General features: G+C 31.1%; 1 protein-coding gene across 1 annotated transcript; it reads right to left on the bottom strand.

The window, feature by feature from the left end:
- Positions 1 to 13,218: 13,218 nt before the first annotated feature.
- LOC136214181 (coniferyl alcohol acyltransferase) lies at positions 13,219 to 15,671 on the bottom strand. Its single transcript, XM_066002889.1, has 2 exons — positions 15,235 to 15,671; positions 13,219 to 14,541 (listed from the first exon to the last, which is right to left on the bottom strand). Exons 1-2 carry the CDS (start codon positions 15,655 to 15,657, stop codon positions 13,591 to 13,593), a joined length of 1,374 nt encoding a protein of 457 aa, XP_065858961.1. The 5' UTR covers positions 15,658 to 15,671; the 3' UTR covers positions 13,219 to 13,590.
- Between the last annotated feature and the right edge of the window lie 9,030 nt (positions 15,672 to 24,701).

Raw genomic sequence — 24,701 nt, 5'->3', positions numbered from 1 at the left:
ATTCGGTTTTTCGGTTCGGTTTTTTTACACTTCGGTTCGGCGTCGGTTTTATTTTTTGGTATATTCCGATATTCGGTTCGGCAAAAAATGTAAAAAGCCCGAATCATACCGAATTATATTTTTTTATATATATACACATATATTTGAATTTACAAGTTTTATTTTGTTTATTTTTGTTGAGATAATAAGTTTTTATGAATATTTTTTGAAAATATTTTAAATTTTTTTTATTGTTTATGTAAATTTAATAATGAAATATAGTGATTTTTATTTATTATTTTTATTTTTTTAATTAAATTCGGTTTGTTCAGTTTAAAATCAAACTGTATCGAATATTTCAGTTCAGTTGTATTTCGGTTTTATATATTATTCAGTTCGATATCAGTGTGAATTATTTTAGTAGTTTCGATGTTCGGAACCCTCCGAACGCCTAGCTATGGCCTAAGGGAGCAAGGGGCCAAAACCAACTATTTTATAATTTTTTTTCATAGAAATTAAATCTCGAAAGAGGTAATAATAATAACCCAAAAGTATCCACCATCCAAAGAGACAAAATTATAAAAATAAAGGGTAAATTACACCCATGGCCATTGAACTTTATTCATTTTTATATTATGGCCACTCAATTTCATTTCTTCTCAGTATGGCTATTGAACTTTTACACTTTTTAACACCGGTGGCCACTTAACGTCTCAAAACGACCATTGACGGCTAAAAATAAAAAATCCAAAGCGTTAATGATATTCTAAGGAACTTTAATTCTTGAAAATTTTCGTTTTGAGGTCATTTAAACAGTGTTTTGTTAAGAGAGAGAAAGTTAATTTTTAGAGAGCAAAATCTCCAAAAAATGTGATTTTCAAAAATAAAAAAGTGGTTTCATGGTAAATATCGTTCCGAACAACTTTAATTCTTGAATATTTTCATTTTGAAGTCGTTAACGGTCATTTTGAGAAGTTAGTTAAAATTGGGTGGTCACCGATATTAAAAGTGTAAAGTTTAGTGGCCATATCGGGAAGAAATGGAGTTGAGTGACCATAATGTAAAAATGGGTAAAGTTCAGTGACCATAGGTGTAATTTACCCTAAAAATAAACCATGTGGTTTGAACCATTTCAAACGTAAACTATGTGGTTTAAAAGTTGATAAATATGTACATTGAGATTGATTCTGTTAGTAAACACAGTCTGAACGTTTAAAAAAAGAGTCAAAATATCAGTCAAAGTCAAAGGTCAAAGGAGTATTTTTGTCTTTATACTTTATTTTTTCTCCTAATCAATTACTATTTTACATCTCATTTCTCTCTTCTCAATTTCTCTCTACCAGTGAATTTAACCTAAATTGACCAGATTCGCATGTCGGAGAGTTCCAGAAGTTGACGGACATAATGGGAAGGAGGACGAAAATGGCCTAATATTGACCGGGCCATGGGTCGGGCTCGGACCAGACGGGCTTTTCTATAAAAGTCCTCAGCCCAAGCCCAGCCCAGCCCACAAGTAATTTAGGCGGGTTCGGACCGGGCTAGGCTCGGGTTTAAAAACCAAATCTCTCAGTCCATATAAACCCACCTAAACATATATACATAATTTTTTAATTATAAAAAATAAAATTTAATACTTAAAAATAAATATTTAATATATAAATCTATAAATATATAAAATTTATTAATTAATATTAATAGGCGGGCCGGACTGGGTCGGCCCGCACTATTTTTATTAATCCCAAGCCCGCCCAAGAAATAGGCAGGCTTTAGACCGGCCTGTGTCTAACATCAATTAGCATTATCCAAGCCCAGTCCACGAGACACGGGTCTGGGCGGACCGGGCGGGTATCCGGACCCGTGGACAGATCTATACAAAACTACAACTAATTCTCTGAACTTTAAACTATTGCAACTAACCCCTCCACTTGTTTATTAGGAAGAAATTAACCCTCCTCCTACCCCTGATGGTGGCATTATATAAATCTTCATTTCTTTTTAATTCAGCATTCATAATTTTGAGAAACATTAATTGTCAAAAGTAACAGTTAAAAAATACAATAAAAAAATTGGGTCAATATAGTTGTACTTAATTGAAGTTGAATCAAATTGTAAGGATTGAAATTTTAGAAATTAAAATGCCAAGAAACTTCTTTTTTTTTTTTTTTTGGTAGAAACAGGAAAGAAAACAAACCAACACCGAGACAAAAGTTAACCTGGGATCAGCCTAGGAAAGCTAACCCCAACTTTGTCCTCTAAAAGGAGAGAAGAAAGATAGATAGGAGGATCAGAAAGGGTGGAAACACCTAACATCCCCTTGTGCCCAGCCACCGCCAAGCGATCCGCAATTCGATTTTGTTCTCTGTAGATGTGACTGAACTCTAAGGACTCAAAGGAGGAGCCAAGACTTCTTATTGCTTTGATAAGGTTCTGGCTACTAAGACAAAAAGCATGATTATTAGAGATCATACTAATAGCCTCCATATTATCAGACTCCACAGCAAGCCTTTTAATACCCAGCTTTCTGGCAAGCTTGACTCCAGAAAGAATACCCCAAAGTTCCGCTGAAAATGATGAGCCCAAACCCAGGTTATGGGTGAATCCAGACAACCAGGCACCTCCCGCGTCCCTGAACACGCCTCCAGCTGCGATCTTTCACTTGTGGATTTTTCACTTGAGTGCCATTTTAATTAATTTATACCTAGCTTTCAGTGGTTGGCTTTTATCAGGTATAAATTAATTATATTGTTTAATGTGTTTTTTTAGATAAGTTATACAGTTAATTCGATAAAGTAATAACCTCGATTATATAATAAATTCTTCCGGTCCCGACTTGGGCCAATGGACTAAAGTAATAACCTCGCTAAATGCATTAAGTAATAAAAAATATTTAAATCCTTAAGGGCCCAATAAAAATATAAAGTAATAATTATTAAATTATATACAAAATATATATATTGATCAATATAAATACCCAAGAATTTACAAAAAAACAAGACCTATAATTATGCCTATAATTATGCCTATAATTATTTGATTGATTTGTAATTATGCTAATGTGATAATTACAAATCAATCAAATAATATATTTCCTAAACAAGATAATTACATATCTAATGAATATTTATCGATAAATAAATAATCTCGCTTAATGAATATTTTTTTTCGGTCCCAATGATATGCATTTATAGAGGTTTTACTGTATATAATTTTTTTTTTGCAAAAGATATCTGAATATATTAAAAAAAAAGCTAATTATTACATGTTATATTAAAATAATTAATAATTAATTTCTAAAAAAAATATTTGATATCATGCGAAATGACATCACGTGGATGATATGAAAATATTTAAAAATAATACCATATACTCTTATATTTTTAAAAATCACCATAGTAAAATTATAGGCTTAAACCACAAATAACCCCCTGAACTTATCCAGATGTTGCAACTGCCCCCTCCAACTTTCAATTGTAACAACTTACCCCTCGAACTTGTCTAATTGTAACAATTTATCCCTTAAACTTGTCCAATTGTAAACTATAACCCCAAATTGCTGACATGGACTGCAATTGAAGAAACGCGTGAAATGCAAAATCTGCAACGCTCGTGGAGTGTGATAATCAGATATTTGGCGTGATACGAATCTGGAGAAACGCTTTTACTATATCTTCAACTACGGGGTAAAAAAAATTTCAATTTGGGGTTATGTTTTACAATTGAACAAGTTTAAGGGGGAAGTTGCAACATTTGGACAAGTTCAGGGGTTATTTGTGTATTAGGCCAAAATTATATATGATACGAAAATATGAAATTAACACTAATTCGATTAAATTAACATGATTATAACACAAAAGTTTTTAGATTCGATTAAGATTAACTCAATTTTACACTAACTCAAAATTAAAACGACCAACCCGATAGTTGACACATTTAATTGAAGTTGAATCAATTTGTAAGGATTGACACTTTTAGAAATTAAAATGCCAAGAAACTTCTCCTCCCGCACTTTCGACTTTTTCAGATTTTTTACTTGAGTGGCATTATAATTAATTAAAAATAAACAATTAAATTTATAATAATATATTATTTTATTTTAAATAATAATAAATTTATTTTTTATATAATATTTATTTTGTAGTATTTTTTATATTTATTTTGTTTTTGATAAAGTAGTCTTGTTTGATAACCCACTTAATGACTTAAATTAAAATATTAAGCACTTATTTAATTTAAGTGTGTTTGATAATAATTATTTCTCCACCGCTTAAATTAGTAAATTAAGTTAAAAAAAACACTTATTTTGGTAAGTCAAAATATTTAACTTAACATTTTAAGTTAAACATTATCAACTAATATTTTTATAATAATTATATCACTCAATATTTTCAGCACTTATAATATTCAACACTTAATTTTCAGTTTTATCAAACAATATCTTTTTTTTTTTTCACCATTGGATGATAGAGTATAAAATCCATCTAATGATGAAAACACACAAAGTAACGCTTACTTTGTTAATATATTACAAAATTATTTTAATAAATAACATAAATTACTTCAATTTTTTATAATTTTCGATACATTAATATATTAAAAAAATTAATCATTCTATGTTACATTTGAAAACCAAATTATGTAACATTTAGCTATATTTTACTAAATCAATTAAGGTTGTGTTAAATTTAAAGAGATTAAGTGCTTAAACTAAAGATCTCAAATTCGAGTTCTATATATGGAAAAAAAAATTGAAAGATGATCCACCAAAAAGATGTCTGACGAGTCTTAAACGAGTAATTAGATAAATGATAAAAAAAAAAACTATTTTCTTACTAAAATAGTATTTGTTAATTATTTAATAAGTTTTAAATTTGGTGCTGCAAAAGAATAACGACTATTAACTTATGTTTCATTTAAATGATTATTAATTAATAAATTACAAATTTCATAATTGATTAACACTAAATAATAAGAATATAATTTTATTTTTATTTTTATATTTATACTTGTATTAATAAAATTATCTGAAACTTCGTTAAATATAGATGAAAATTATAAGAAAGCAAACTTTTCGTTTTATATAAAATTCATGGATGAAGAAATTAAGTAGTTATTTTTATCAAACTTCAAAAACTTTATGTTCCTCCCTCTTTTCATTTTTTGTTTTTGCCTTTTTATCTGAAAAGGGAGAATTTTATATATTTGGTAAAACAGTTTCTGTTTTCTTTGTATACTTGAAAATTAGTTTTTTTTATAAAAGCAGAGAATTTCTACTTTTTGATTTTCCAACAATCAGTGGCGGAACTAGGATCCCAGATGACCCGGGGCTCAAACATATTAGTAAAAAAAATTCAAAACGTCAAAAATAAAAATTGAAATTAACTGTGCGGTTGACGGTAAATTTTCAAAGTACAGCCCGTTAGGGCTAGGTAAACTTTTTTTAGCCTCCAACGCATTAAAATTGTAAAAATGTTATCATTTTTTTAGAAACTATCATTGAACTAATAGAAAATTAAACATGTTTACTTTTTTTAATGGTAGGGACATAATAAAAATGAATATTAAATATGTCTACTTTTTTTTAATGGTACAGACATATTAAAAATGCAGGAATTTTCACATGCACCTTAATGAGCAAGTGAATTTACTCATTCACCGTTAGATCTAGACTTATTAAATCTAAGCCTCAGGATGTTTTGAATCTCTACCTTAGAATTCTAATAAGCCTAGATCTAATGATGAATGAGTAAATTCTACATGCTAGAAGTAAACACTCTTAACCATCTTATATACCTTTAAACATTGAAATAATACTACATACAGTCAATATAAGTCTCTCCAAAATATTACCAGACACCATTACTAATTTTTTTTTTCAATTCTCCGACCGTCTGCCGGGGCTCGAGCCTCCCCTAACCCTCCATTGGTTCTGCCCCTGCCAACAACAATCAACAAACATAAACAATAAACATCAAATTTAAAAATGGAAGGCTTGATTGGCTCCTAAACTTGTTCAAAAAGCTTGATTGGCTCTCTAAACTTTTAAAATATCTCGATAGCCCCCTGAGTTTGTGTAAAATGTAATAAACTAATCACTCGGTTGCTAAAAAAAAGTGAGCTACATGCGGAAGATGTGTTGCACACGCCTTAAAATGTTATTACCAAATTCATAGAATAGATTAAAAAGGAAGTTCTTACTTGCTCAACTTAAGAACTTGTTTTCTCTAATATTAGAATCACATACCCCGACCTTGGTCGTTTTAATTTTTCTAAGACGCGTTCAAAACATCTTCCATATGCAGCTTACTTTTTTTTGCCATCGAGTGAGCAATTGATTATATTTTCCGTAAGTTCAGGAGGCTAACTGGACATTTTATACAAATTGAAGATGCTATTGAGATATTTTGAAAGTTCACTAAGTAAATCAAACTTTTTGAATAAGTTTAGATCGGAAATAATGTATTATTAAGTCAAAATGAAATGACTCATTATTGTAAATATGCATAAACTTGTGTATTATTAGTAAATAAATTATTTTATAATAATAATAAGTTGACAAAGATGGAGATAAATCCGTTGACAAATTATTAATCCACTTTAAACTTATTTATTCAACCTATAGAAAGTACTAAGTTTTATTTTTACAATTATTTTATTTAATCCTTAGGCATGACATAATGGACTAACTCTCCTTTCACTAACTCTCCTTTCACCACATTGACTCTCTCACCTAATGCACAATTCTTTTGTTAATAATACCAAAAGGTACTGTTTAGTCTTCGTATTTTAATAATTGACACAGTAAGAATTTGATAACATTGGAATATTATCCAAAGGATCAAAGGAGATATTCACCTAGATCAGCCGTGTATTGATCACCTGATACCGGAATACCATGGCGTATCAAGCGAGGAGATCCGATAGGCGGATCACCAAGACTCCGCCACGTGAGATCCGCAGTCAAACCTATGTGGAAATCCGCCATAACCCCTCGGTTCGCCAGCTGAGCAGCGGAGCCGATTCCACAATAAATGCCATTAATGAGCTATTAATAAGCTAACGGACATACCTAAAGGAAACCAATAACCGCCAGTAACCACCATTAATGAAGCATTAATTGAGACTTTCTAATTACTAAAGGTTACAACTTCACGACTATATATAGCTTGCATCTCAAGCTATCAAGGTACACATTCACACAATTCTAGAAACTCTACTTTGTCAATTCAGTTTACTCTTCCATACCTTATACTGACTTTGGCATCGGAGCTTCCCCCCGTCGAACCCAACGACGCCCCCACAAGGACGGAAGCTGATCGGAAATTCTCCACAAGTCATCAGAATTATTGTTGGAAAAATTAAATAAAATTATATAATTAATTTATATACCAACAAACACCTCCTTTCATGAACAGTCGTGTCCTTCGTGAACAGTCATGTTCGTATGTGAACAGTCGTGTCTGTCCGTGTATAGTCGTGTTTGTTCATGAACAAACATATCATTTCGAGTTCTATTTATATAGAATGAATTGTCAAATTCACAAGCTGTTGAAAAAGTTGTTTCTCTGTCGGTTCATAATGTTCTTGTTGTTCTACTCCGGTGATAACTAGTCTACACACGGTTTGAGTTCGCTTGCGTAATCTGTTGTATCCTGAGAGACGGTCGTCAATAGCGACGGTATCGTCTTAAGGAAACTGCTAATACAGTTCTCAGATTTGTCTAACTTTATTCTTTTAATTTTCAGTTTTACTGTTTGTATATTTTCTGTATTCGTTTTGTTTTTTGGTTAATCACATCCAACATTCTTAAGACAGATATTGGTTGTTTTCTTAAGAATCTAACATTCTTAAGAAAACAACCAATGTTTAATAATTATAAGAACATTTTACTAATATTTGATTCGTGCATGAATTCCTATCAATAACCTTCAAAATTCAGAGAACTTTAAAAAAATCGACAGTTGTCTGGTGATCATTAATAATGTTACAGTTGAAATTGGTTTTTAAACAGCAATAGTAAAACCTTAACTCTGAATCCGTTTGAACGGAAAAAAGGAAAAGACTAAAAAGAAAAATTACAATATAGACCGAAAAATAGTAAATTGTGTTTTTGAATTCCGGATGATAGAATTTGGCCGAAAAACCACGTAGCTCATGAGCTAAGCTGATGACTTTTGATCCTTAGTCTGTTTGCAATGAAAATAGGATTAGATAACGCTGAAATCTGCAACTTCAAAATTTGATAGAAATTACAAAACTGTCACTGCATCAAAACTTATCAAATTTCTCTATGAAATTGTAGGTGAATTCTTCAACTGCATCAATAGTACATTGTTTAGTTTTTAAATTTTGTTTTATTTAATAAATTAGTTAAACTATTGAATAGAACAAAAGTAAATGACTAAATTGTATATTATTAAAATACAAGAATTAAACATCGATTTAGGTAAAAATATAAAGAGTAATAAAGTATTAGCAAAAAGTATGATGAGGCCTCTCACATTTTATTTTTGGTCTGTTAAACCTTTAATCTTTTATTTAGATATATTAAACTCATGATATTTTATTTTCTTTTATCACATTAAGCCCCCGATGACAAAAAAAAAAAATCAATTTTGAACATAAAATTCAGTTGGTAAAGTGTTATTCATTTCACATGCGTTCAAAATTTTATTTTTCACAGTTTGAAGGCAGTTTTTGATATGTGTAATGTGACTATAAGGAAATTGTAAAAACCGTAATTCAAATTGTAAAAAATATAATTTCAAACACATATGAGATGAATAACGACTTTTTAACTGAACTAGATGTTCGCAATAGGGGTGATTACGATTTGGTACGATTTGGGGATTTGAAAATCTCTAAAATTGTATCTAATAAAGTCAACGGTACAACTCGGGGATTTGAAAATCTCTAGAATGGTATCTAATAAAGTCAACGGTACAATTCGGGGATTTGAAAATGTCTATAATTGTATCTAATAAAGTAAACGGTACAATTCAGTTCAGTCCTAAAGAAAAAGTCAACTATTCAATCCGATTCCGGATCTTTTATTTCGAACATTGGGTCCAATTCTAGAATCTTCAACACATTTATTCAGTCTTATTAGAATTTGAAAATCTCCAGAATCGTACCTAATTAAGTCAAAGGTATAATTCTTGTTGGCCCTAAAGAAAAAGTCATCGTTCAATTCAATTCTAGATATTTTTATTCAGGTATTCGGTCCAATTTAAGAATCTCTAAAATTCATGCTCAACTCTAATTCACAACAAACTAATTTAATAAGCACAAATTTAATGAAACTAAATATAAATAATCAGCAACTTAATGTATCCAAAAGTAAAAAAATCAATGGTTTTGCTTAAAGATGATTTTTACCAAAATTATTTAACCATAATATATATATATATATATATATATATATATATATATATATATATATATATATATATATATATAGGGAATTACAGGGTCTACAGTGAAGTTGTTGATCTAACATTAATTATAGTCAATCTTATAATAATTCAGGTATTCATACCAACGTAAGACAATATGAAGAAATTTATAAAAATAAATAATATAAAGTTGTGCCTAACATATCTACTTTATGATATCACTATATATTATAATTCATGAATTTTTCAAACTTGTTTCAACCAAAACATTGCTTTTACAACTAAGTCAGCATACTTACTACTAGTTAATTAAAATACTATGTTTTATATTCATAATGTTTCAACAACTCTTTACACTAGGTATATGAATGAAGAAGATGTTATCTCCCAATTAATTATATATAATATAACTCCTACCTCTTTTTTAAAAAATGCAACGTGCAATGGCGAATACATGATTATTCAATTCGGGGACCGATTTTATACGTGCGTTCGTAAAAAAAGAATTTTTTTTTGTTAAATCGAACTTGCTCAATTATATATATATATATATATATATATATATATATATATATATATATATATATATATATATGCGTATGTGTTAATTTGAGTGGCCAAGAACCAATTTTTAAATATTAATGTGCAATTTCTCAAAATTAAGCTAGATTTTGTTTAAGATTCCTAACATGTAAAAAACTTTGATTTAGGAAGGGCCGAACAAGTAAAAAAATTTAAAAATTTTGATTTGAAAGAGCCTACCAGACCGGAAAAAAAAAAGAAATTTGGATTTAAGGAGTCCTAATAGGCCAAAAAAAGTAGAAATTTGGATTTAGATAGGCGTAACAAGCCCAAAAAAATTAGAAATTTGGATTTAGGGAGTACATAATAGGCCCAAAATATTAAAATTTTGAATTTTGGTAACATTTAATGGGACATCTTAAGGGGCTAATTCAACACCCCGAAAAAAAAAAAATAAGACAGGGGCCGAAACTACCCGGGGTCAAGGTGATTCCGGCGCCCTTGTCAACGTGTTATTTCGGGACAATGTTTTAAAGTAGAGGCAAACTGATACTATGGCTAGAATGGCCCTTCAGATCAAGCTGAAGACAAGCAGGCTAGTCGATCGGCAAACCCTGACTTGAACCTCACATTCATGAAAAACATGGTAACATCGAGATTCTTCAATTCATGGTGCTAGATTAGAAGTTTAAGTGAAAGGTGGATGTGTACCCGGATAAGACTGACGAAGTGAGTTGGAGGCTGTTCTCGAATTAGACCCCTAGCCAGTCCAATTTTTTTTTAAATGACGGGTAAATGATTTTGGCATTCGTTAAAATCCTCAGCTAACCCTAGCGCAGTATGAGAGCTACTTTTATGTCACTTGTAAGGAACATGAGTAGTTAATAGATTGTCTCTTAACTTTGGTGATAAAGTAACCAAAATAGACCATTTTAAAGAGTTATGTATCTGTATGATTTAGTTGGTTATTGTTTTTCCATCTTGTTTGCCTTTTCATTCTAAAAAGTAAAGTTTTAGGTGTTTGGTTAGACACTTTATGTTTCCATTTTATAGTTGAAAAGTAACTTTTTATAAAAACAGAAAATCTCTGCTTTTTGGAAAAACAGCATTTTTCAACAGTAAACAACAAACAACAATAGTAAATAATGGATAACCCAAACGGGCCCTTACCTGATATTTAAACATTTCGTGTTTATCATGTGATTAGGAAATAAAATGGCAAAAAGCATAATTAAGCCCCTAAACTCTACATGTTTTAAAGATCAAGCCTCTGATCAATTATTTTTCAATATTGAGTCATTGATCATTGATTTTGTTATGGATCTAGTCCTTATTTAACTTTTTCATCGAGTTTGGGAAAGGAGAATATCGATTTGATGATTCTAATGCTGAAAATCGCAAAATGGGAGAGGAGAACATCGAGTTTGGAAGAACCTACTAGAAACTGATTTCTGTAATTTTCTTTTACTTTTTACTTTCTATCTATCCTAGTCAATAAACTCTAATTTATATTTGTCCACGTCAATAGGCCGAATCGCCCTAACAAAATTTGTCGTCCAAACTCAATGAAAAAGTTCAATAAGGGCCCAATCCATAACAGAATTAATGATTAAAGACTCAATAGGGAAAAATAATTGATCAGAGACTTGATCTTTAAAACAAATAATGTTCGGGGGATTAATTATGTTTTTTTTCCCCAAATAAAAGTATATTCTTTTCTTTGATGAGAGGAAACTATGGAGAATAGTGAGTCATGCATAAAAACACTAGTATAAGGACATTATGGGAATATTTGTTTATTTCACATTGAATTATACAATATTGACTTTGATAATGTAATTGGCATGGCAGGTCAACCAATTGCATTTAAACTTATTATTAATAGGATAATATAAATTATAATATTAAGAATTTAGACATCAAAATTGATCAACCCACTTAGAAAGTTAAATAAATATTAATTTCACCAAACCATAATGGGAATTCTCAATTAGATAGAGATTATCTTATCTTAGGGTAATAAAGTACCAAATTCAAAATAATTTTGAATAAATAAAGTTTATTAATCAATTTTCAAAGTGGAATGAAATTAGAACATTGATAATTTATCACATGTTAATTTATTTATGAGAAATTATATAGTGGATCGAGATCAGTAGTGATCTTTTCACTCAAATGATGTTAATTATATCAACAGTTAAGATAAAGTGACATCATCTGAGTAGAAAGATCATTACTGATCTCGGTCCACTATAATTTTTGAAAAAGATCCGAATAATAAAAGTGAAGAATCATGTTATCTTTATAACGTAGAATAGCGGACGCTAGAAGTGATTAATCTAAAAAATAAAACGAATATTGAAATGTGTAAAAACAATAAGATTGGAATCATATATTAGCAGTTCTTTAAGACATATGTTATTACTATTGACGATCGTCTATCATGAAATAAAAAAATTACATCAGCGAAGTCTTAGGGGGTGTTTGGGTGCTCCTTTTCGTGCTCATGTTTGCCTTTTCAGTTCGAAATGAAGAGTTTTAGGTGTTTGGTTAGTGACATTCTTGTTTGCCTTTTTACACTTGAAAAACAGTATTAGGTGTTTGGTTAGTGACCTCCTTGCTTTTTACACCTGAAAAACAGCCTTTTACAAAAGCAGAGAATCTCTGCTTTTTGAAAAAGCAACTTTTTCCAACAGTAAACAGCAAACCGTAACAGTAAACAGCAACTAGGAACAGTAAGTAGCAACAGCAAACAGCAGCAGCAAACAACAAACAGTAGATAAAACAAACGGGCCCTTACTGTGTGTAAGTTCATTATCACCAAAGCAGAAAAATAGGAACAACAATGGACGTACAGAGAATAGAAAAATTTCAAAGAGTATTTCGTTTTCAGTATATCAAATTTGACATGTCTGTTCACGAACGAACACGACTGTTCACGAACAACACGATTGATTATAAAGGGAGGTGTTCGTTGGAATTTAAATTAACTTCATTTATGTATATATTTTTTCTAACAGCAGAAGGAATCGAATCATGATCTTGTATTATTGGTCACGTAAACTCTACGCCATATTGCTGAAAAAACTTCATTTATAATCGGAAAAATCATGGTTTCTTGTAACGGGAGAGCCACCTTATAATTAAGAGCACTAGAAATAACTTCGTAACGAGTTTATGATCATTACATTTACTTATAAATTGTAAAGGATTTCAACGGAGCCCGTTACAAATATTATATATACATATATATATATATATATTATTTGTACTTTTATTTTAGGTTTTACTTTTTATTATTTCAAATAACAAATAACTAAAATCAAAAGACTAGAAGCACAAACAATATATTGATACAGAATTTCAAATAATAAATTATAAAGAACGACATTTTTTTTCATTACCATGCATGCATAATATAGATGCATGTCGGATTCGGAAATGAAAATGGAGACAGAATTTCAGACATTCATAATTACAATTACAATTAAAGAGGGAAAAATTCACGTGAAATTAATGTGTAGGTGGGTAGGTACTAAAGAGAAATTCTACTGTAACCCGATCTATTGAACCTTATCAATAGAAACATAACATGTTACACTTTTTTTAAACCAATCATTTTCCAGTAAGGTGGTGTGCTTTTCTTTTTTCATTAGTTGAGTCCATTACAGTCATTCCACTGTAGAAGTTCTCAGAACTAGATGAGTTTTAGATAATCGCTAGTAAGCGGCTTGAATATACTGGAAGCCTCAGTCTCAATGTATTCCATCTGACTTCTCAAAAGATGCATATATACAACCCAATCACCATTTCCACTCGGACTCGGCATAGGCATCACATATCCAGCTCTTCCACCCCATGGAAAATGATACGACCCGAATACTGGCACTCCCCATCCAAAATCTACCTTTTCAACTGGAAATCTTTGGCCCGACGATACCACAAATGCCGGTCCATCTTCATTTCCGCTACTATAGATCTTTGCCAGGGCAGGCTCAGGCCTATGAGCTTCAACCCAATCAATCAACCCTAAGAAATGCTCCTTTGTCACCGCTGTTTCTAGAAAATTATGAACCTCTTGTGCTACCCAACTTATTGAATTTTCAGTTAACTCTTCGATTTTTCTCCCTCCGTAGGGAATTGATAGTACGTTTCCAAAGTAGGCATCCATTGCAGCAGATTCACCACCGAGCCTACTCCTCCCGTCCACAACAATGCCCATTTTTGTATAGGAATAGTCGTCTCGTTTAGCTGACTTAGCAACAAGTTGCCACAACAAAGCGCAAAAAGACTCTAGCTTTGTCCTAGGTTTGGGGCTATTTTTAGGAGTAGCGAGTGATTGCAAGTGATTAAGCTGATCAACCTTAACATAGTATATTCGACTTATGAGGTAATCCTCATCATCAGGAGTAATATTAATGTCCGGTTTCAATTGGGAGACTGGAATGTACATGTTGTCTAATGAATAATCAACATCAACTCGTCTAGGATTTAGAAGAGACCGTCTGAAAGATGGAAGCAACGATATCTGCTTGGATTGAGCTATTTCTGCCCATGCTACTAAAAACATGTTGGTTGAGTAAGCATCAGCTATTCGATGGTCAAATGTGCACCCCACCACCACACCCCCGCATTTCATTTCAGTCGCCTGCAATTATAAGAAATCATTATAACAAACAAGCAAACAAACGAACAACAAAATATATATATATATATATATATATATATATATATATATATATATTTATATATATATATATATATATATATAATTTCAAACAGATCACTCTTAATGGGACCCAACTCGATTAGATCCAACCCATTTATTATATTATAAATAAGAGGGAAGTTGAATGAAACGAGATAACTTGTCATTATCCGCAAAAAGAAAAAAACGTTATTCTCTCTATGAAAATATGAAACACGGACGATTCCCGATATTTACTCTCTAATTCGTTCTTCTCCATGAATCGAATTTAAGTTTTGCTTAGAAATCTACAAGACATATTTATGTCGTGAAACTATTCTACATAATTCATCAATTTCGTTTGATGTAATTATATTATTTCATTCACATTAATCATCTTATGCATAACTCAATACATTTTAATCATCGTTAAATCAATAATATATATAAATGTTCTTCTTGTCCATTTGTTCGTGGGTTTGTTTGTTTGATTTGTTGTATTGCAGTTCAAGTACGCGCGGGTGTATATACACACACGCGCGCGTACTTGAACTGCAATACAACAAATCAATCAAACAAATTATATATATATATATATATATAACTTGAGCTGCAAACACTAAAACGAACAAACAAACAAATATATATACGTACTTGAACAGCAAGCACGCCATCCTTCTTCTTCGGTACAAGTTTCCCTTCAACGCTATAATCTGGGTCATGAAAGTCAACATCTCTAAGGCAAACATCGGCAAACGCCTCGAAAAAGTCGACACCGCGGTTGTTACAAAGAATCTCAGGCTCTCCGGCGGAGTTAGACACAACTTCACCAGCAAACGCGTAATACGAAACAAGAACTTGAGCCAGTGAGTTCTTTAAAACACTCACCATAGATCCGAAACTCATTTTCTTCTTAGAATTGTTAGAATTATAACAGAAGAAAACACCAACATCAACAGGAGGAAGAAGTAAATCAAGATTTGAAAGTTGTAGCCAATGTTCTTGAAGTGGTAAAGCTGCTGATATTGATTCTTTTTTGTTCATGTTTACTCGGAAAATTTCTGATTCGGATCCCATTTTTGCTCTCTTTTTTGTGTAGTTTTGGGTGGTTTTGGAGTTGATTTATATAGCCGGAAAAATATCACCACCAACAACCGTTGACAAAAGAAAATTTATTTAAATATGGGTAAATAATTTATTTAGACTCCACTTTTTTACCGTAACATATTTTTTTTTTGTAAATATTAATCCTGTAGTCAATTTTTCTATTTTTTTAGATTTTTAACTGAAAATATCTTAATTTTCAAGACGGTTATAGTACAATACAAAATGATCATATTACTCTGTTATTTTCTATCGGTATGTTAATGCCAAATATAACTATTGAAAATCTAAAAAAAAACAGAGAGAAACCATATTGACAAAAAAAAATAGGGATCTCATAATATGTTTTTCAAAATAAAAGGATTAAAGAGTGTGTTGGGTAAAAATTAGAGGACTAAAAAATTATTTACCTTTTAAATATTAATAGGTAAAATAAATAAAAAAAACCTCTATGCTTTTACGTTTTATCAATATGGTATTTCAAAAAAAAAATTTCAAATGGAGACTGGGGTTTTCGTTTGCGGTTAGGAGATGATTGGCGTTTTCGCTTACGATTAGAAGATGATTGGGATTTTTGTTTGCGACTAGGAAATGACCGAGGTTTTTCGTTTTATTAAAAATAAAGAACTCAAAATTAAAATGGGCATTAACGATCTCAAAGTTGAAAATTTCAAAGATTTGATTATATTCTAATCAAACTTTAATTTTTTAACTTTTTAATTTGGAAGTAATTTAGGTGTTGCTTGATTATTAGAGGAGTAAATGTTTTAGAGAAATAAAACTCCGAAAATGATGATTTTAGAAAATATAAAATTTACTTACATAGTAAATATGGTAACAAACAACTTACGTTATTGGATTTTGTTTTTTTTTTTTTAAGTTTTGGGGGTGATTATTGACTCAATTTATATAGCAAAAACAAAAGGTGACTACCAACAACTTTTGACAAAACATAATTTATTAAATATTAGGATAAAATCCAAATTTGATCCCATTATTATTATGAGAGTTCAGGTTTACCATTAAATTGTGAAATTTTACTTCTAATGTTATCAAACAATTTCAGTTTTACCTTTAACAGAAAATTTGAACTGACTGATTCGATCATTATTCGATTATCATATTGGATCTTCCAAATAAGTATGTCGATAAAATAAAATAGTTACATATACTTTGACAAGTTGTTTATATATGTTTTTTTTTTGTAAATAAAAGTTTAGGTAATGGTAGGTCTACCCACTCCCAAGTTCAGGGCAAACCACAAACCTTGATGAGGGTTTACAGATTTAAATAAATATCTTATGCAGTTTTTTTGTGATTAACTTGTATCTGACAGATTTAAATATTGTTACAGATTATTTTGTAATTGTGTTAGTAATGGAATAAATATTTTAAATATAATTAATATTTTTAAGGTTTCATGTGATAATTAAATTCCAGTAAAGTAGTCAGTTTGAATTTTCTATGAAAGGGATGTTTAGTTGCTAATTTTCATGCTCTTTCAAAAGTGAAAGTTTTAGATGTTTGGTTAGTGACCTTCTATTTATCTTTTACACTTGAAAAACAGAGTTTTGCAAAAGCAGGAACCTCAGCTTTTTAGAAAAGCAGTTTTTTCCAACAGCAAACCGTAACAGTAAATAACAAATAACAACAGTAATAATAGATAAAACAAACGGACCTAAAATTGATATTGCTTGACCATGTTTGAGGTAAATTTGCATTGGAGTGATTATGGAGTTAATTTCTATGATGATTACCAGCAACTTTTGACAAAAGAAAATTAATTAAATATTAACGTTACACACTCACCAGTTCTTTATTAAAATTTAGGATAAAGTCTAAAAAAAAAAATCCATCTCGTTTCACTTATTTTTTTTTATCAAATTGGTATCCTTTTTTTTTTCTAAATGAGGACTGGGATTATAGTTTCTGACCAGAAGAGACTTAGGTTTTTCTTTATTAAAAATAAGGACCTTAAAATTAAAATGAACGTTAAGAATTTTAAAATTGAAAAATTTAATGTATTTTAAGTAATTTTAATTTTTTAATTTTAAAATTATTTAGGTGTTGTTTGGTGATGAGATAGAAAGTAAATATTTTAGAGAGATAAAACTCCGAAAATTATGATTTTGGAAAATAAAAATGTTGTTTCCATAGCAAATGTGATACGAAACAACTTTAATTATTGGATTTTTTTTTCATTTTAAGGTCATTAACCGTTATTTTTATAGTGTTAAACTAAAAAATTTCGTTTTTACCAAACGAAAAATTTCAGTCCTCTCATGCTCGAAAAAAATACAGACATGTAATTAACAAAAAGTGTAATTGGTTTTTTTTTTTTAATTTACTGAAATAAAATTAGTACACAACTGCTAAAAGTTCAAGGAGTGGATCCAAAAAAGTAGGAATAAAAGTTAAATTTATCTTTAACATTTTAAATTATGTGCAGATTTATCCGTAAGAAATGCTGCTATTTTTTAGAGCAAGCCCCCAAATATTCATGAGGCTTTACACTTTTTTGGGTCTGCTATTCGTAGCTCTGATAAAATCAGCAAAGGATCGGTTTGGAATTCCGTTGTGGAGTTATCAATTCTCCATAATCTCGGATTAAACGCTCGTCGTCACCGGGCCCCTCGAATCATTAAAGTTAGATGGCAGCCCCCCCCCCCCCCCCCCCCCCCCCTCCCCCCATCTGATTGGATTAAAGCAAACACTGATGTCTCCGTGATATCAAGTAGAGCTGGTTGCGGAGTGGTTTTTCGAAATAGTCAGGGACATCCTCTTGGGTCTTTTGTCTTCTCCCTTGATTGTGCTTTGGTGCACATGGCGAAATTGCAAGCTGCTATTTTTGCAGTTTCAATTGCGAGGTCACGTGGATGGATTCGTCTCTGGATTGAAAGTGACTCGACTTACGTTATTCAAATTTTTCGTTCCCGTGCGCAGATCATTCCCTGGACAATGCGAGTGGATTGGTTAAATTGTTTAGATTCAATGACGCATATTCAGATGGTTGTCTCCCATGTGTTCCGTGAAGGGAATCAAGTGGCGGACGCTCTTGCTAATTACGGTCGTTTGGCCTCAGATTTACAAACGTGGAATTCCCTTCCAGACTTCTGCTCTCTTTTAGCTAGAGATAATGCCATTGGTAGGGACATGTTTAGATTTTCTTAAAACATTCTTTGTACTGGATTCATATTTTTTCATCTCTTCTTTTATATATCTTGGGTCTTTGCCTTTTCGGGGGTGCCAACCTGGTTGGGATTTCCGTTAGGCTAGGTCCGTATTTTAATTAAAAAAGCAATATCAAGTTTAACTCTACACTATTAAAAAAATTTTAAAAAAACTGGTTTGACTGTTACATCGGACCTTTTAAATAAATTTGTCAAGAAATTAAAACAGTTTCGTTGGTTTTTTTTAACTATACTATTAACAAATTAATATTTTAGATAGAATGGCAAAAATGAAAGAGAAAAGTACAAAAATATAATTTGTGGTTTGATCGATTTGCAAAAACAGTCACTGTGGTTTAAAGTTTGCAAACAAAGGTTTGTCTGTACTTTTTGAATTTTGCAATTAAGTGATATGTGAATTATTTTTTCAGTCAAATAATATTTGTGGTTTAGTTGATTCGTAAAATAAGACTTAAATCTTGGATAATTTATAAAATCGGTCATTTTAATGGGCTAATTACAAATCTAGCCCAATTAAAATGGTCCATTTACATATCTAACCCACTTTGCTTCAATATCACCAAATTAGACACTTTCATCCACTTTGGACAAGAATACTCATATTTCTATTCGATCCATTCTTCTTCTTCGATCGAATCTTCTTCTTCGTTCGATTCTTCTTCTTCTTCTTTCTTCTTCGATTGGTTCTTCTTCTTCTTCTTTTTCTTCTTCTTCTTCTTCTTCTTCTTCGGTTCATGTTCTTCAATTTCTGATACCAATCGTTAGTGATTATTGAAGTATTATGTTCAATTTCCCGTAGAAATGATATGTTTTTAGCTTATATACATGTTTTTCTTGCTAGTCTTGCCTCTTTCTTCATCTGTAATGGTATTGTTTCAATTTCCTCTATTTTCCACCATTTTCCGTCAATTTCCTCCATTGTTGTCGCATTTATGACGAATTTGTCGCATTTCGTCACAAATGCTACACCACTTCACAAATGCAACAATCGCTGTCGCATTTTTTCGCAAATGCGACAACTGCTGTCGCATTTCATCGCAAATGCGACAACTTGCTGTCGCATTTCATCACAAATGCGACAACCGTTGTCGCATTTGCGATGAATTCGTCACAAATGCGACATCACAGCAGTTCAATTGTTAGATTTTTTTTTCTTTCTTATTTTTTAAGATTTCCTTCCTAATCCTCTTCTGCAGACACTAGTTCTTCAAAGATTGAACGAAACAAAATCTCTTCTCTCTATAAACCACCGTCTTTTCGCCCGTTTGGGATGACGAGAAAGACGTTCAGAATCTGAGAAAGAAGATGAATTGAAATAAGGGTATTCTTGTCCAAAGTGGATGAAAGTGTCTAATTTGATGATATTGAAGCAAAGTGGGTTAGATATGTAAATGGACCCTTTTAGTTGGGCTAGATTTGTAATTAGCCCCATTTTAATCGATCTAAATTGCTCTTTTTTTAGAGTAAATAGTTATAACAACCATTTTTAAAACAATGACTCGATTTGTAACTACAAAAAGCCCAAATTTCTGTTTGTAAATTTTTAAATCGACTTTTATTTTATTTTTGTATTTTTAAAAACAAAATTGTGATTAATTTACTGTAATAATGTACAAAAGTTAATTTGCCACCAAACTTCATTTATAACTTAATTAATCTAGCCAGGTCTAAGTTTTCCGTATCCTTATCTACAATTTTTTTTTATTTAAATATAGTAGTACAGGAATTTTAGACTTAATATATCATTTCTGAATTTATCAGAGTATGCGATTTTAATATTAGAGAAGAAACAGTTTTATAGTTGAACAAATAAAAACTTCTTTTTTATTGGTAGGGGTAAGAACTTCCTTTTTAATATGTTTTAATCTATTTTGTGAATTATGTAATAATATTCTACCGTACAACACATCTTCCGCATTTAACTTACTTTTTCACAATCGAGTGATTAATTGATTACATTTTACGCAAGTTCAGGGCCTAACTGAATATTCTATTATCGGAACACTTTGAAAGTTCACGGTAGGAGTATGCATCGGTTCAAAACCGAACCGAAAAAACCGAATACTGAAATTATCAAAATTACACAGATACCGAACCAAATAACATATAAAACCGAAATATTCGGTTTGGTTTGGTTTTAAACCGAACAAATCAAATTTAATTAAATAATAAAAAGTAAAAAATAAAAATCACTACATTTCATCATTAAATTTACCGCAACAATAAAAAAATTTGAATTACTTTCAAAATATATTCATATTAGCTTATTATCTCAACAACAATAAACAAAATTAAACTTCTAAATTCAAATATATGTATATATATATAAAATAATATAAAATATGTGTAATTTGATGCGGTTCGGTTTTTTTATATTTTTTGTTAAACCGAACCGAATACCAAAATGCACCAAAATATAAAACCGATGCAAAACCGAAGTGTCAAAAAAGCGAACCGAAAAACCCAATTCAATCGGTTCGGTTTAGGGGTGGCAACGGTGTGAGACGGGGACGGGAATGCATTTCCCACTCCGTCCCCAATATATACGGGGACGGTTTCGGGGATTTTTTCATCCACATCCCCTCCCCATACGGATCCCCACGAGTAACAGAGAATCCCCATACCCAAAAGAAATAATGACATTAATTTAAAAAATTACATTTAATTTGTATACTGGTTATATTCAATTGCAATTTCTTTCAACCATTAATTTTGCTCCATATATCTAATAAAGTGAGCATGTCTTTCAACCATTTATACGGGAACGGGCAGGGATCCACATGCGGATATAACAATCCACATCCCTATTTATGCTTCGGGGAAAAAATGTCTCCCGTCCCATCGTCATCTCCACTTTTTTCGGTTATTCCCGTCTCCGTCAGTTCGGATACCCGTGGTTTTCGAGTAATCTTATTAATAAGCAACCTACTGTCAGTAAATCTTCCGCTGAAGCTGAATATCGAAGTATGGCAACCACCAGTTGTGAACTTAAATGGATCTCGTACTTATTCCGTGAGTTTCAAATTTTGCTTCCGTTACCTATCACTCTACATTGTGACAGTCAGGCTGCCATTCATATCGCCTCAAATCCGGTTTTTCATGAACGCACAAAACATTTGGATATCGATTGTCATATTGTTCGTGATCACATCCTTTCCAGATTTCTTTCTACTCCTCATATTTCTACTAAGCTTCAACTGGCGGATCTCCTCACCAAACCCTTATCAGGGGGCTGCACTTCACTTCTTTCTTCCCAAACTGGGTCTTGTTTCCTCACAGCCTCCAGTTGGAGTAGGGGTATTAATATATTTAGTATTGATGTAATACTATAGAAATATAAAGGGTAGAAAAGTAATTAGATATTGTAAATGTTAGTATAAATACATGTAACCATTATAATAATCAATAAGAGGTTTATTATAATTTTACATTTGTACTCTATTTCTCAAATCTCCTCCCCATTGCCACCTCTAGTTTGATCGGTATACTGTTTAAACCGCACCGATGCACACCCCTAATTTAAGGCCAATCAAGCTTTTTGGACAAGTTTAACGGAAAATGATTTATTAAGCCATAATATTATTTGATTAAGTCTTGTTTCAACCTTAGATCATCTCACCTAATGCACAGTACTTTTGGTATCTCATAAAAAAAAATGTAATAATAAAATAAAATTGAGAATTGCAGGGTCTAATTGAAGAGTTGTTGATCTAACCATTATGGTCAATCTTATATATTATTCTAATACAATATGCAATTTTTTTAATAAATTAATTACACAAAATGAAAATGAACTTTCATGGATTTTTCATACTTGTTTCAACCAATTCACCATGCAAATTAATTAAAAAAAAATGTGATATATATGGGTAAATTACACCCATGGTCACTGAATTTTGCTATTTTTAACATTATGCCACTAAACATTACACATTTTAACACTGGTAACCGCTCAAAATGACCGTTGACAGCCTCAAAATAAAAATTTCGAAGATTTAATGATATTTTAAGGAACTTTAATTCTTGAAAATTTTCATTTTAAGGTCATTCAAGTGTTGTTTAGTTAGGAGAGATAGTGAATTTTTAAAAAGTAAACAAATGTGATTTTGGAAAATAAAAAATATGGTTTCATGGTAAATGTCGTTCTGAACAACTTTAATTCTTGAATATTTTTATTTTGAGGTCGTTAACGGTTATTTTTAAAAGTTAATTAATGTTGAGTAGCCATCAATGTAAATGGGTTAATCAAAATCACCGTTAACGACCTCAAAATGAAAATATTCAAGAATTAAATTGTTCAGAACAATATTTACCATGGAATCACATTTTTTATTTTCGAAAATCACAATTTTTTGGAGTGTTCTCTCTCTAAAAATTCATTTTCTCTCTCCTAACCAAACAGCACCTAAATGACCCAAAAATAAAAATTTTCAAGAACTAAAGTTCCTTAAAATATTATTAACGCTTTGGATTTTTATTTTTAGCCGTCAATAGGTCATTTTGAGGCGTTGAGTGATCACCGGTGTTAAAAAGTGTAAAGTTCAGTGGTCATACTAGGAAGAAATGAAGTTCAGTGGCCATAATGTGAAAATGGATAAAGTACAGTGGCAATGGGTGTAATTTACCCTAATTTTGAATTCAACTATAAAAGTTAATCAATTTAATAGGGAAGTTACGTGAATCTTTACAAGTTGTGAACACAAAAAAAATAATTAATATTTTATTAGAAAAACAGATTAAGGGCCCGTTTGGTTGCTACTTTTCACGCTCATGTTTGCCTTTTCATTTCAAAAGTGAGAGTTTTAGGTGTTTGGTTAGTTATCTCCTGTTTGCCTTTTAAATCTGAAAAGCAGCATTAGGTGTTTGGTTAGTGACCTCCTGTTTGCCTTTCACACCTGAAAAGCAGCCTTTTACAAAAGCAGAGAATCTCTGCTTTTTGGAAAAGCAGCTTTTTCAAAAAGCAAACAGCAAACCGTAACAGCAAACAGCAAACCGTAACAGCAAATGACAACAGCAAACAGCAAACTGTAACAGCAAACAGCAAACTGTAACAGCAAACAGCAAACCACAACAGCAAACAGTAGGTAAAACAAACGGGCCCTAAATTATGGATTTTGATTGTTTCGTCGTACGTGTGTATGTAGCTACCATAGCTCAATCTCCCATTTCTCTTATATTGACTCAAAATATCTAAATGCTTTAAAATAAAATACATACGGATGTAAATGGAGTGGGAATTTCCCGTTTCTATCGATAACCCGCCCCAATAAAAACAGAAATGGGAATAATTTTATCCCCCGTGATGGGAATGGGGCAAGGATGGAGAAAGATATCCCCACCCCGTTCATTTCCGACTGTGATAATTGATTTTTTTGGATGATTTAAGTACATTTTAGTTACGTGATTGATTGTTTTTAATTTTTAGTTTTTTTTTTGTGTGTTTTGGAAATTTTGAGGATGATTGTTAATACTTGGTATTATTAGCTATTGTTTTTTAAACGTTTTTATCTTTACTGATTTTTTTAAAACATAAACGGAGGGAATTGGGATAATATTTTTGGAACATTTGTAAACATGAAATGGGGATCCCGTGTTGGGGTTTAGTGTCCTATAGACAATTGTTGCAGGATACAAACTTATTGTAAATGAATTGTTCTTTATATCATTTGTTTTAATAAGATATATGTTTTATAACTATATAAAGGCAATCCCTTTTAAAGCACTAAATAAAGTCTAATAAAAGGAAATCCGTAAGTTTGTTTAAAGTGATTATAAAGTGTTCATACAAGCATGAAGTGAGACAAAACTTTATAATAAACTAATAAA

The sequence above is a fragment of the Euphorbia lathyris genome, chromosome 1 (assembly GCF_963576675.1).
Source record: "Euphorbia lathyris chromosome 1, ddEupLath1.1, whole genome shotgun sequence".
Taxonomy (NCBI): Eukaryota; Viridiplantae; Streptophyta; class Magnoliopsida; order Malpighiales; family Euphorbiaceae; genus Euphorbia; species Euphorbia lathyris.
The sequence above is the reverse complement of the archived record's forward strand: the minus strand, read 5'-3'. Positions and strand labels throughout refer to the sequence as shown.

Coding starts and splice junctions, on each gene's coding strand:
- LOC136214181 (XM_066002889.1), bottom strand. CDS start 15,657: ATGGGATCCGAATCAGAAATTTTCCGAGTAAACATGAACAAAAAAGAA. Junction 14,542..15,234: donor ATGGCGTGCTTGCTGTTCAA/GTACGTATATAT, acceptor TTATAATTGCAG/GCGACTGAAATGAAATGCGG.